This window comes from Bison bison, unplaced genomic scaffold, assembly GCF_000754665.1.
Source record: "Bison bison bison isolate TAMUID 2011002044 unplaced genomic scaffold, Bison_UMD1.0 scf7180017864518, whole genome shotgun sequence".
NCBI lineage: Eukaryota > Metazoa > Chordata > Mammalia > Artiodactyla > Bovidae > Bison > Bison bison.
In genome coordinates, this window is record NW_011495071.1 from 16,828,250 (window position 1) to 16,842,422 (window position 14,173).

Here is a 14,173-nt window from a genome sequence, read left to right on the forward strand (position 1 = left end):
GAAGAGTTGACTCATTGGAAAAGACTCTGATGCTGGGAGGGATTGGGGGCAAGAGGAGAAGGGGATGACAGAGGATGAGATGGCTGGATGGCATCACTGACTTGATGGACGTGAGTCTCAGTGAACTCTGGGAGTTGGTGATGGACAGGGAGGCCTGGTGTGCTGCGATTCATGGGGTCACAAAGAGTCGGACACAACTGAGCGACTGATCTGATCTGATCTGATGTACCAGGCACATATTATTTTAATCACCCCTCTGGAGGAACTGGTATTATTCAAAATTTATACATGAGGAAATAGGTTCATAGTGACTTAAGTGGCTTGCCTATTTTTCAGCTGGGAGGGACTAGTTTGTATCAGACCAACTCTACTGCCTAGAACAACTAATCTAGAAAAGCCAAAATACACCAGAAATGTATCCATTTCAGGGCATCAGAACAGAGTCAAGCAGCCAGGGCTTGAAAAAATAGCCGTCTATGGGGTCACACAGAGTTGGACACAAATGAAGAGACTTAGCAGCAGCCCCAGCAGCAGAGAAGAGACTGAAGTGAACTGAACCCAATATTCTGTGCTACTTTCTCCTTTCAAGGAATTTGCTACTGATTCATAACTGACACAGGGCAGAGAAGATGAGAAGCAGAGAAGTTAAGAGGCTAGGAAATAGCATAGAGCTCTCTATAGTCTCAAGGGGCTGGGAGACCAAATATGGAATTTAGGGTTATAAAGACAGAGAGCTTTAAACGCTTCCAAGCAAGATCCCAGAGAGAAGAGGAGAACAAAGATGCAAGCCTGAATTTGAAGCTGCCTTCCCCGCTGGAGATATTTGCCAATTTGTAAACAGAGGCCAAAAGATAGAGAAACCAAACAGAAATCCTCAAAAAGATTTCTATTTTGAAAGTAAAATAAAGCTGTCAGCAGTCTCAATGCTGGAGGGAACAAAACCAAAGAGTTCCGAGAACACTATGAACAAAAGAAACAAGAAAAGACAGAAAGCCTGAATAGTCCTAAAACTTTAAGAAACTTAATAATTTAAAACTTGTCCATAAGAAAGCTCCAAACTGAGATAGCTTCACCAGAGTATTCTTCCAAAGGAAGAAATGAAATCCATCTTACTAGACTCTTTTAGATAACAGAAAAAAAATGGGGGGAATTTCCCACCTTATCTTATGAGGCCAGTATAACCTTTATGCCAAAAACATGATAAAAACAATAATCATAAGGCCAACTCTCATGTAAGCATGAATTCAAAATATTAATAAATAAAATCCAGTGATATATATTTTTAAAAAGAAAACAGTTCTTGATCAAATTTTCTTTATCTGGGAATCCAGGGATGGTTCAACACAGGCCCATAATTAATTTACCACATTAATAGAAAAAAATGGGGGAAAATTCAGGGATCATCTCAATAGACACAGAAAAAGCATCTGATAGAATTCTAGACCCATTTCTGACTTAGAAGAAAAAAGTTTTTGGTGAACTGGGATTAGGATAGAACTTCATTAATCTGATAAAGGGTACCTATATTAAACATTAGTGGTGAGCATGTTGAATATTTTCTCCCTGAAGTCATGATGAGGACAAGGCTATCTACTAGTATCACTTCTATTCAACACTGCATTAGAAATCCTAAACCATATAGTTATGCAAGAAAAGCCTCATATGATTGGAAATAATAAGCCTGTCTTTATTCATTGATGACATTATTATATCCCTAAAGACTCTAAAAGGATCCTCAGACAAGCTATTAGAATTAATAAGTAAATTTAGCAAGGACACTGGATACATGGGTCAATATATAAAAATCAATTAAACTCCCATGGGGCAGCACAAGGGGTTAAAAACATGGAATTTCTAAAAATTGCTACCTTTTACATTTTTCAACTTTAAAAATTAAATATCAAAGAACAAATCTAACAAAATAGATGCATGACACCTGCACTGAAAAGATTATTAAGATAAACGATGACTCAGATAAGTGAAGGAATATACCATTTTCATGTATTGAAAGCCTCAGTATTATAAAGATGTGAATTCTCCTCATAGTGATCTATAGAGTCAATAAAATCTCAGTCGAAATCCTAGTATATTTTTTTGGATATGGAAATTTTCAAGTTTATTAAAGAATAGCCAAGATAATTTTGAGGAATAACAAAGCTAGAGAACTTACACTATTATAAAGTTATAGTAATTAAAATAACGAGTCCGGTATCAGTGTTTCAGGAGAGACAAATTGACAAACAGAATAGAAAGTCCTGAAACAAATCTACGTTTTGTCACTTAAAAGACAAAGGTGATAATACAGTGCAAAGAAGAAAGATATATTTTTTTCAATAACTGGAAGTGGATCAATTAGATAACCATGTGGAAAAAAGCTGTCTTGATACATAAACCACAATACAGAAAAATCAATTCTAGATGTATTACAGATCTAAAAATGGAAAGTAGAACAATAAAACTGCTAGGAGGTAACAGGAGAGGGTAGACACCGCCCAGGGAGTAAACAAGATGTTCTTACGTAGGACACATACAAAAAACACTAAATAAAAAGAAAATAAGTTGACATAAAAGGAAATGATTGATGAATAGTGTTTTCAATAAGACACCATGATAAGCCACAGACAGGGAGAAGATTTCTTAAGGAATACTCATGTCCAAAATACATAAAGAACTCCTACTGATCACTAAGTAAAATGTAGATAATTGCTGGGAAAAAAATGGAGAAAAGATCTTCACCAGAGGATATCTGAGTAGCAAATTAACATGAAAAGATTCTCAACCTGATGAGCCATCAATGAAATGCAAATATTAAAACTACAATAAGATACTCTTCAACAGCTACCAGAATGATTTAAAACACACTACCAAGTGTTGACAAAGATGTGGATCAACTGGAAACATCTATATACTGCTGATGGCTGGGAGAAGTGATACAATCTCTTTGGAAAATTATCTTGTGCTTCCTACTAAAACTGAACATATACATGCATACCCCTCCTCTAACATCCAACAAAAGACATCAAGAATATTCCAGCAGCATAGCTTGAAATAGACAAAAAACTGAAAAATAAATGTCAGTCTACTATAGACTAGATGAATTGATTGTATATTCATTCAATAAAACACTAAATGGGATAAGAGTGGGTGAATTACTACTACGCATAACAACAAATTAATCTTACAGAAAAATTTTGAAGTAAAACAGAAAACACATATGAGTGATTCCATTTACTTACTATTCAGAAAAAGACTAAGTTGTGATGACAGAAATCAGTATTGAAATAACACCTGGGAAAAGCTGATGACTAGGCAGGGGGCTTTTGGGGTGCTGAATTCATCTGAAAAATGGTCACATGTATATATTCACTCTGAGAAAATTCATCAAGTTGCACAGTTGTGACTTGTGCACTTTTATACATGAGTGTTACACTTCAAATTTTTTCTTTTTTTCGCCATGCTGCGTGGCCTACCGTATCTTTAATTCCTCGACCAGGGATCAAACTCGAGACCAGGACAGTAAAAACACCAAGTTCTAACCACCAGACTGCCAGGGAATCCCCTAAATTTCGATTTTTTTTTTTTAAAGGACTATTCGAAAGGAAAAGAGAGGTAGAAGAAATAAAATTCTGTGGGACTACCAGCCCATGTGTGAACCATCACTGCTTACTTATCTTTAGATTTTAGCAGTAATTTAGATACTCTTTTCCTGGAGAAGGAAATACCAACCCACTTCAGTATTCTTGCCTGGAAAACTCCATGGACAGAGGAGCCTGGTGGGGTCCATGGGGTCGCAAAGAGTCGCCCACGACTGAGTGACTGACTGAGCACATGGATACTCTTTTCATTGGAAACTGAGAATCTTGGTGGACATGACTGAGGCAAAGGCCACTATTTAGGTCAAGAAACCCCAGTCCCTTTTATTTAACAGGTCAGATGTAGCCTTCCTCACTTCACCTGACTAACAGTTACATCAGAGAATATAGGCTGTTGTGATTATGCCATTTATTGTTTAAAAATAAGACTCAACCATTCAAAGGGGTGTTCATTTTTCAAAGTGTTATGTTTGAACAACATTAAGTAAATAGATGTGATAAACAGTTAATGTTTCCGTACACACGTATGACAAGAATTTGATATTTATTAATGTTTATCTGTTAGTATAAAAAAACATCAGGTTTCAAAATAGCATATGGAATATAATATTACCATTTTTGTACTAAAATTATATAAACTATACATTTCAGTACACTGGAAAACTAGGAAAAGATCTATAAAGATATATATCAAAAGTTAACAAAGTTATTCCTTGATGTTTGATTTTCCTTTGTTCTCCTACACGTCTATTTTCAGTTTCACTGATACCAACATAAAGTGATGAAAAATCTTTAAAAAAGTCCATTTTGTATGATTCCATATGTGTATATCTATCTATATATATACATTTCTTAAATAAAACTAATTTCTAGGAGTATGGATAGGGATTTTCTTTGGAGACATACGTAATGACTAGAATGGTACACAAGCGAGGCTTGTAGGACGCTGGTAATGTTCTATTTTTTGTTATGGGTACTAGTTACATGGGAACTTTAATTTGTGAAAATTCATTCATCTGTGCAGTTTTCTATTGATAAGCCCAGACTGTACCAGCAACATTTAAAAAGTAACTATATATGTTTGGTTACTGATCATTTTCTTTTCCTTTGCAATTAAAATTTATTTTTAAAAAATCTACCTAAATGAAGTTTTGGTTATTTTAATTCAGCTAAAGAAAAATCTTACGGCATAGAAATCTTCTGAATGTAATTTTATATGTCAAAAATTTGATTACAGATGTTAATTATTAGTGATATCATTTATATTTACCTGATAGTGAGGTTTATACCACTGCTTTAAATCCCAATCCCAAAGAATCATCTGAAAGAAAAAATAAATAAAAGAATTCATTTAGTTACAAAATGGAGCATCTTCAATTACAGATACAAAAACAGCTTAAATTTTGGGAGAGAAATTGGGTACGTGAGAATAAAAATGATGTCTAGATGGAATATTTCATTAATGACACAATCTGTGATTGAAAAAGCAAGACAGTCAGAATAAAGTCACTAAACTAAGCTATATTAACCTTTAAAATATCTATTACCACAGAACCAAAAATATAAATCCAAAATCACATCCATTTACTAAAAATACACGTAAAATGAGAAATCACCGCTCTCCCCCCTTCCCACCTTCTCCAAAGGCTCATAATTTGTCATTTTAAACCAGTGTCAGTAGGTGGTGCTACTTACCTAGCAACAAGGCTCTGTTGTCCAAAAGCACCTTTAAAAAGCTTGCCTGGGGTTTACATAAAGCATAAAAGAGTGGATTTATAAAAAGTTACACACAACCCTTTTGATTCACAGATTTAATTAGTTTCCCTGTTTCTCTTCTTTATAGATTATCAATAATAACTTCTTAGTACTAGACTAGTTTTTTCCTGCCCGTCTCTTCCTAGCAGGCTGTGGGGCTACTTCCCCATCCAACAGTCACTGCTCAAGGAGACAAAATTAGCTCAAATTTGGCAAGCTATAGCTGCTAACTATGATTAAAGCTAATTTCTTTTAAATTTACTTAAATTGATAAATAAGTTTCTTCCTTTTGCCTAAATAACTGATGTAATGACAATTTTCTACATAGCTTTGAACCCTAACCGTGAACATGAGCCTAGTTAATTTGTAATCCAGTCACACAATTTCTATGTACTAAAATATTTGTTTCTAGTCATAAGGCTCCTGATGCAAAAGATCTTAAAATGTTATTTCTTCTTTCATTGGTCCAATATTTCATTTAGGAGTTGACAGAATTTTTTTGTAAAGGTACAAATAATTTAGGCTTGGTAAGCCACATAAGGTCTCCATGGCATATTCTTTGCTTTTTGTTTTACAATCCTTTAAAATGAAAAAAACAAATATTCTTAGCTCTGTGGCCACACACAAAAGGTTGCTAGCAGGATTTGGTTAGTGGGCTACAGCTTGGTGACCCCCTTTAAAAATCATTATTTGTCATTATCACCAACTTTTTGTCAACATCCTTGCAGAAGGTCATCTCTTGCCAGTGAAGAGAAACATATTTCTTCCCAAAGAAAATCCAGACATACTACAATCGCTTACAAAATTCATGGACTAGTACCTGCAAAATTGCTATGGTACAGCAACATGAAAAGAATTTAATATATATTAGTAGACTCATCAAATTTACACAGTATTTTATACAGTCCTAAGTGTGATCCTCATAGAATTGCTTCAGGCTGTGATTTAAGCAGCATACAAAGACATTAATTAATGCAGTTTAAGACACTAATAACTTCCTAAGAACATTCACATTAAGATTAGAGTAACCTAAAATCCCTAAGTTTCTTGTATACTTGTCATAAAATGTAGTAGAAGTGTTAGTTGCTCAGTCATGTCTGACTCTATGACCCCATGGACTGTAGCCTGCCAGGCTCCTCCATCCATGGAATTCTCCAGGCAAAAATACTGGAGTGGGTTGCCATTCCCTTCTCCAGGGCATCTTCCTGACCCAGAGATGGAACCTGGGTCTCTTGCATTGCAGGCAGATTCTTTACCATCTGAGCCACCAGGGAATACATGTTCCATTTGCATGCTATGGTTACACAACTGGCTTTTTAGTCCCAAGTGCAATACCTTACTTCAGTTCTGATTTTAGCCTGTCCAAATTTCTTGGGAGAGTGGAATGCTGACTAGCCTATTTACCATTCTATTTACTATTTACCAATAAAAATTACCAAATTTACAAATTGTCATCATCATGACATTTGTAAATCTGATGTTTCCTTAAATTCACCAAAAAAAAAGTACAGAGTGGACAGGAATGAAGACAGGACCACCGGTTGGGTCACTAAAGATTACCTATGAGAGTTGTGTCTGAGTCTGCAAACTTGCCTAACATGCTATTGTCCAATCCATACTCCCACATTTCTTCTACAAGGGTACCATCAAATGGTGACATACCTGTGCCTCATTTCTCCTCATCAGTCTGAGTAGAAGTTGATTTCTTGCTAACTCCAGCATACTTTCATCATGAGGGTTTCTTAACATTCCTTGTTTCCCACCTACTACTCTGGTTTTGAATAAACTCTTGAGCAGTAGCTCAGTCTTATTTGCAGTCACTTTCTCTGTGATCAAAAATACATTTGCCAAAAAGCAGCAGGTCTTAGTCTAAAATCCCCTGCATATTAGGAACTGAAGACTGACTTCTGTGTAAACTGGACAAGTAGAATATTAGTGATTTTGAGAAAACAAAATTTCTGCCTAAGTAGTAGAAGATGTATGATCAGGAATCATACAGCTACAGCAAGACACATCTTAGAGCAGAGTTACTCAATGTGTGGTCCACAATAAAAAAGTACAGAAATGAAGAGTAAATGTTTACAGATGTTTATACCAATTTGATATAAAATTTGATATTTCATGTCATTTGAATATTGCTTTTATCTGTTGAATTTGCATTCTTGGCATTGTGTTACACCTTATGTCGCCAATCAAAAAAATAAATGGCTCAAAATTGGTTTCCTAAAGCTCAAGGTACTAACAAAAACAGTAACATAAATAACTCCCAATAAATGTTAAGCCTAAATCAAGAACAATACTCTAATACAAACTCACTACAAATCTGTGGGTGTGATAATACCACACAAAACCATAAAAGCAAAAATATTACTAAACTATACAACCAGCTAAAAACTGGAATTTTTTTTTTTTTAGACTGCATGTTATCTACTTTAAAACTTTTATGACAGTCACGCAAAATGTGAAGCCTTTTTGGTAAACCAGTAGAACTTTTCCAGAACAATCACATAAAGCTTTCTTATATGAAACTGAAGATTTCTGTTCCTAAAATAGAAGTGACATAAACTGGAGGCACCATTCAGATTCTGTGCTCCCCAAAGGAAAAGCATATAAAGAAGATAAACTATTGCCAAGAGATGTGTAAAATTAGCCACACAGATGATAAACTTTATGCTGGAAGAGAGAACAGACCAAAAAATCTCCAAAATGTATTTACTATGCAACACTTTGGAACATCACAGAACTGAAAAGGCATATAAGGTAAGAGTAATTACTGTCATATTTGTACATAGCAAATACTTTAGGGGCTTTCCTGGTGGCTCAAATGGTAACAGAGTCTGCCTACGGTACAGGAGACCTGAGTTCAATCTCTGGGTCAGGAAGATCCTTGGAGAAGGGACTGACAACCCTTCCGGTATTCTTGCCTGGAGAATCCCGTGGACGGAGGAGCCTGGTGGGCTACAGTCCGTGGGGTTGCAAAGAGTAAATGCACACATGGGGTGAATCTAGACCAGTTCTTGGTTTATGTTCAATACACACAACAGACGATGGGGGGCAACCTTTTTATCATTGAAAAACCCATACTACAAAATAGGATTTTTTTCCTATTTAATCATTATTTTGTGAACTATGATACAGACTTGGAAATGTGCTGGAATTAGTTCTCAATCAGTTATTGCACATCAAAGAAGAGCCTGGCTAAACAATGAGAATATCTCTTAACTGCAGATCTATCACTGCTTTATTCACAGAAAACGGCTGGTGGTTAAAACACACACGCTGGGCACGATTCAGTGGTAGAGAAATAGTGTAAGAGTAAATGCATTCAATGTTTGGCCACACAAAGTACATCTTTTCGGTGTGCTGTGGGAAAATGCAGTGCAAATAAAAACTATAAATAGCAGATAGAAGTATTTTTTGCAATAAAATGCAAAGAGCTTCTATTTCTCAAGTTTTTAACCATGACAATGCCCATTAACTTAGCAACAGACACAGCCTCAAAAGTAATCTTCAGTGAGAAATCTCTTTATGATTACAGGGTCCATGTTGAATTTCAGTATTCAGAATCAACGTCAAAAAAACTACTTGCTGCATTCCACTGTAAATTACAATTTTGCTTTAATTTTTTCAATTTAAGAAAATAGAGAAAAGAATCTGGTTGGATATACAGATTGTGTTATATAGGTTGTGAATCTACAACACACAACCGATTTACTCATCAGTGAGCTAAAACAAATATCTTTAATATTGCAAACAATGTTCACTAATTTCATTTTTAAAAACTGAGTCATTTTAATGCATTTATTTAATACTGGTAGGTAACCGCCACACATACTGAATACACAGTGGATGGTGCATGAATATTAAAAGTTTAAGAAACATTGGTAGAAGCATTCATTCCTCCAAAATAACACATAGCTCTTTTACAATTTTACTTCCAAGTAGCCAATATATGTTCTATATCAATTGTTCCAAAGTCAGCAAAACCTAAACTTCACTCTCAATACCAAAGGAAATCCTATAAATAAATATAAGGATAAATAATTCAAATATTATTAAATTTTGAATCAAGTGAAAAAAGAGTTTTAGTGACTATGGTATGTTCTCAAAACATGGTTCTATTATATGATAAGACGTCATTTCATGAAAGTGAAGTGAAAGTGAAGTCGCTCAGTCATGTCCGACCCTCAGCGACCCCACGGACTGCAGCCTTCCAGGCTCCTCCATCCATGGGATTTTCCAGGCAAGAGTACTGGAGTGGGGTGCCATTGCCTTCTCCACATTTCATGAAAGGATTAATTTTAATTGCTGTTTTTAGGAGCTTCCAGTACTCCATTTGTCTCTTTCCATCTAAATTCAAATATTACACAGTATCAGAAATTAGTATTTTCACACACTGTAGACATCTGTTCAAAAATACTTTTAAAAACAGTATTTTCAATTTAAGTAACACATGAGATGCCTATTATTTAAAAAAATTCTTTTAGTTGATTTGATAAAGTAAATCCAAAACTGTGCTTTTATAAACTCAGCTTTTCTTTGTGGTTAAAAAGTTGAATCCTGATAAAAGTTTCTGTTTGAATATGTTTGTAAGTCCAACATGCTTTACAGAGCTCTATGAAACCACCACCACCACAGTGAAACATCAGCAGCACAACCAGGAGATGTTATCAGGTTCAATTACGTCAATGAGGTTTTACTTCATTGTTCCCTAATGTAGCCAAGAAGAAAAACATATATGTGTCCTCAAGTTAAGCTTACAGAACTGTGACATTTATGTGAAATTTGAAAGATTAGCTATTATGTAACAGCTGTGAATTAACTGTTAAAACATACTTTATTTTCAGCATTTTTCACTTGAGCTTCGTGTATAAATCTAGGTTAATTTCTCAAATTTCAGTACTTTCAACTTTTTCTGTGCCTTTCAACTTTAGGCCCATTTAACTATGTTTATTGACCATAAACCAAAAACATAAAATAAATGGACACCCTAAAAAGCTAAACTAAAACTGTACAACTGTACTTTCTAATAGTCTAAAGTGCAACGACAGTCATCTTGACCCCTGCATGACAAATAAAGGCCCCAGTCAGAAAACCTGAGAATAAGGGCAAGAAAAAAAGGGTGTGTCTGTCTCTCCTGTGTGGTGGGGTGGAAACCTGAGAATAAGGGCCAAAAAAAGGGGGGGCGGGGTGTGTGGTGGGGGTGGAGACTAGTATTACTTGGAAACTAGCCTCATTTGCTATCCTTACCAATCAATCAAAACATACGACTACAGCTGTGGTGATTGAGCCTGCACGCTGTGCACCAGCACCGTCGGCCGCCTAATACACCATGGCTTCTTTAATCTTCACTAGAATTCTTTGTGGTAAGCCTATTTCCCCATTTTACAAATGACACAACAGAGACTAAAAAGGTGAAGTACCCTGCCCAGAGTCACATGACTAGTAAGTGGCAGAGACAGAAATTAAATTCAGATCTGTCTCACTGCAAAGCTTTTTAAGGATTCTTAAACTTTATGCTAAACGATCTTTTTTTTTTTCCCACTTTGTATCGGGGTATAGCTGATTAACAATATTGTGACAGTCTCAGGTGAACAACGAAGGAAGTCAGCCATACATATGCATGTATTATGCTACACCATCCTATATTATCAGCACTACTATGTGCTAGTAATATGGCAGGTGCTTGGCAGCCATGTGGAATCACAACAATTGTGCAAGTAACCCCATTTATATATGGAGAAGTTAAGGCTTAGTGATTATACTAATTATTCTCCATTTGCCTCTCAGATCCCTTCTTTGTCCTCCTCTCCATGATGGGAAGGCTGACCCCGACACTCTGCATCTCCCAAGCTGCCATGCAGTTGACTTCTACTTAGGTTGGAAGATGATGGCAGGAAACTGGAGTGTGGGAGGAGAGGAAAATGGTTGTGCCCTTTCTGCTGCCTCCATGACTACAGCTCTTAATCAGTTGGTCTTCCCTTCCCAACTTCAGCTGTGACTCTGGAAACACTATTTCCATCCTTGCTCTATCAGCCTCAGGTGAGGTAACAGCTTTCTAGTGTTACTAGCTCTCGAGCTGCCTAACCATCCCTTGATCACCCTCTTAGGCTTGTTCCTTCTCTTAAGGTTTATTTGAACCACCTTGGAGTGAATTCCATTAATATTTCTTGCAATCCTAAATACAGGGATATTGTGAACCAAGTTCTATCAGGTGTCAGCTAGTAAACTGCAGTGGAGAAGGCGATGGCACCCCACTCCAGTATCTTGCCTGGAGAATCCCAGGGACGGGGGAGCCTGGTGGGCTGCCGTCTATGGGGTCGCACAGAGTCGGACACGACTGAAGCGACTTAGCAGCAGTAGCAGCAGTAAATTGCAGAGCGAGTATCTGAACTCAGATTTATCACCCTTCAAATTTTATTCTCTTTCTACTACTATGCTGAAAGGATAATTATTTAAGCTTTTAATGAGATTTCTTTCCAAAAATAATAAAAAAAGATCATCAAATCATCAGATTACCCTCCAATACTTGATCCCGTATTTCCTGCATTTCATTCTGTTAGTACAGTTGAACTTGCTGAGCTCTAGTCAATGACTCACTTTTCCATAAATGGTCTAGATCCAATCTGCTGGTACCTGCATCTTGCTTCAGAAGTGTCCGACTCTTTGCAACTCCATGGACTGTAGCTCATCAGGCTTCCTCTGTCCGTAGGATTCTCCAGGCAAGAATACTGGAGTAGGCTGCCATGCCCTCCTCCATGGGTTTGATCCCAAGATCCAATCCAGGTGTCTACCTGAGAATGCTTCACAAGCAGCTCTCTCCCTCGCTCTTCCATCATTTTTTCTCTCTACTAAATCATTGCCATTATTCCCGTTAGACTATAAACATGCCGCAATTTCTCACCTCTCACACACACACAAACTTTTTCATGATCTTACACTCAGCCTGTATCCCATTTCTTTGCTCCCATTTATAGCAGAGTTCCTCAAGGGTAATGTTTACTTTTTGTTTCCAATTATTCTCCTATAATTCTCTCTGAGCTATACTAGGTGGTCCTTGAACATGCCAGGCCACTCCAATGAAGATTTTTTCCTAAAGCTGTACTGATAATTCAGAATTTATAACATAGCACTTAAAGTGTACATGTAACTTTTTTCTCAAAAGTTCCAAACTAGAAACAACAATATTTAAAGGGATGGTACAAATATAGGTTGAGTGGGAAAAATATGAAGTACTGAAGTCATAGAATGTTTGAAAAAGAGCTTTAATCTTTAAAAGTACCAACTAAAACATTTATAGCCTATTGATCTTATGAGACTTGTTTTTATCATTTGATGTTCTTAAATTGAATTAAAACACCTACTTTATTTTTAATCTTTCAGAATCATTTTAAAACAGTTTAACACACCAAGGTCTCATTAGCTGTGCTAAGGGAATTCAAGCACAGAGAGTCATTTTCTAAATATACGAAATAGCATCTATCTTATCAGTATTCTTAATCTCTTATCCACTCTAGATGTTTTCAAGTTTTTACCTACCTGCTTCTCTTCTAGACCCGTGTTCTTCTAGATGTATAACTTGGTACGTACCTCAACTAGTTTCTCTACCCTATCCTTAGGCAGAATTCTATCTCCATCTCAGACATGGTCTCTACATTCCTACTGAGAGATACATATTCTGGGGAGAATGTACCAAAAATAACTGAAAAAAAAAAGGAATTGCAAGCCTATAACTTCCGTTTTTCCCCCCTAATGTGAATAGTGTTTTCCTTTTAAGTTACTGTATAATTTTACAGTATATAAGTTACTGTATAATTTTCCTTTTAAGTTACACCTGGGGCTTCCCCAGGTGGCTCAGTGGTAAAAATTCCACTTGCCAATGCAGGAGATGTGGGTTCAATCCCTGGTCTAGGAAGATGCTCTGGAGAAGAGTGGCAACCCACTCCAGTATTCGTGCCTGGGAAATCCCATGAACAGAAGAGCCTAGTGGGCTACAGTCCATGTGGTCACAAAGAGTCAGACACAACTCAGTTGCTGAACAACAACAAAAATAATTTTTCAGTATAGTTTAAGCAAAAGATTAAATTAACAATAGCTAATATTAAAAGACCTTACTAAAACATGTAACAATTCAGGATCACATGGTGGTGGTGGTTTAGTCGCTAAGTCATGTTCGACTCTTGCAACCCCGTGGACTGTAGCCTGCCAGGCTCCTCTGTCCATGGGTTTCTCCAGGCAAGAATACTGGAGTGAGTTGCCATTTCTTTCTCCATCAGGATCACATGAGGAATGTCTTAATAAATATTTTTATGAACAAGAGCAAAAGAGAAAAAAACGTTCCACACCTCAATAGGAATATGCTACAAACTCGACTGTGATTTGGAAAAAAAATTGGGAAATCACAGTGGCCTTCTGGGGATTTAAGGTTGATCTAAGATCAACCTAAAATCTAAAGACATGTTCCTCTATACTGTATGCCAGAGCCCAGGCTCTCAAACACTTTACTGCACTACTTCTCAGCTACTAAGCAGGCTACATTGCTCTGCTCCTCCCCGCCCCCACATCAACTCTATACTGCTCACAGAGCTGAAAGATCCACAAACTGCACACATTCAAGAAAAACAAAGGAACTATCTAGTCCTAGGCAGGCATACCCCCTGCCTAACAAAGCAAATATAACAGATTGTTTTTTTCTTTTTTTTCTGTGATTGCCCATTATAACTTATCTGAGAACAGATATAGTTTAAACTTAAGAATGATGAACCAACCAGACACCAGTCTTACTGGTAAAATAATTATATATATATATATATATATATATATGG

At 36.4% G+C, this 14,173-nt stretch overlaps 1 protein-coding gene across 1 annotated transcript in view; it reads right to left on the reverse strand.

Moving 5' to 3' along the window:
- The window catches only part of PDE3B (phosphodiesterase 3B, cGMP-inhibited), a 168,641-nt gene that overhangs the window by 62,768 nt on the left and 91,700 nt on the right, over window positions 1-14,173 (reverse strand). Inside the window, exon 2 of the mRNA XM_010830572.1 lies at window positions 4,864-4,914. Coding sequence (XP_010828874.1) covers window positions 4,864-4,914 — 51 coding nt within the window. The remainder of the gene's footprint in view (window positions 1-4,863; window positions 4,915-14,173) is intronic.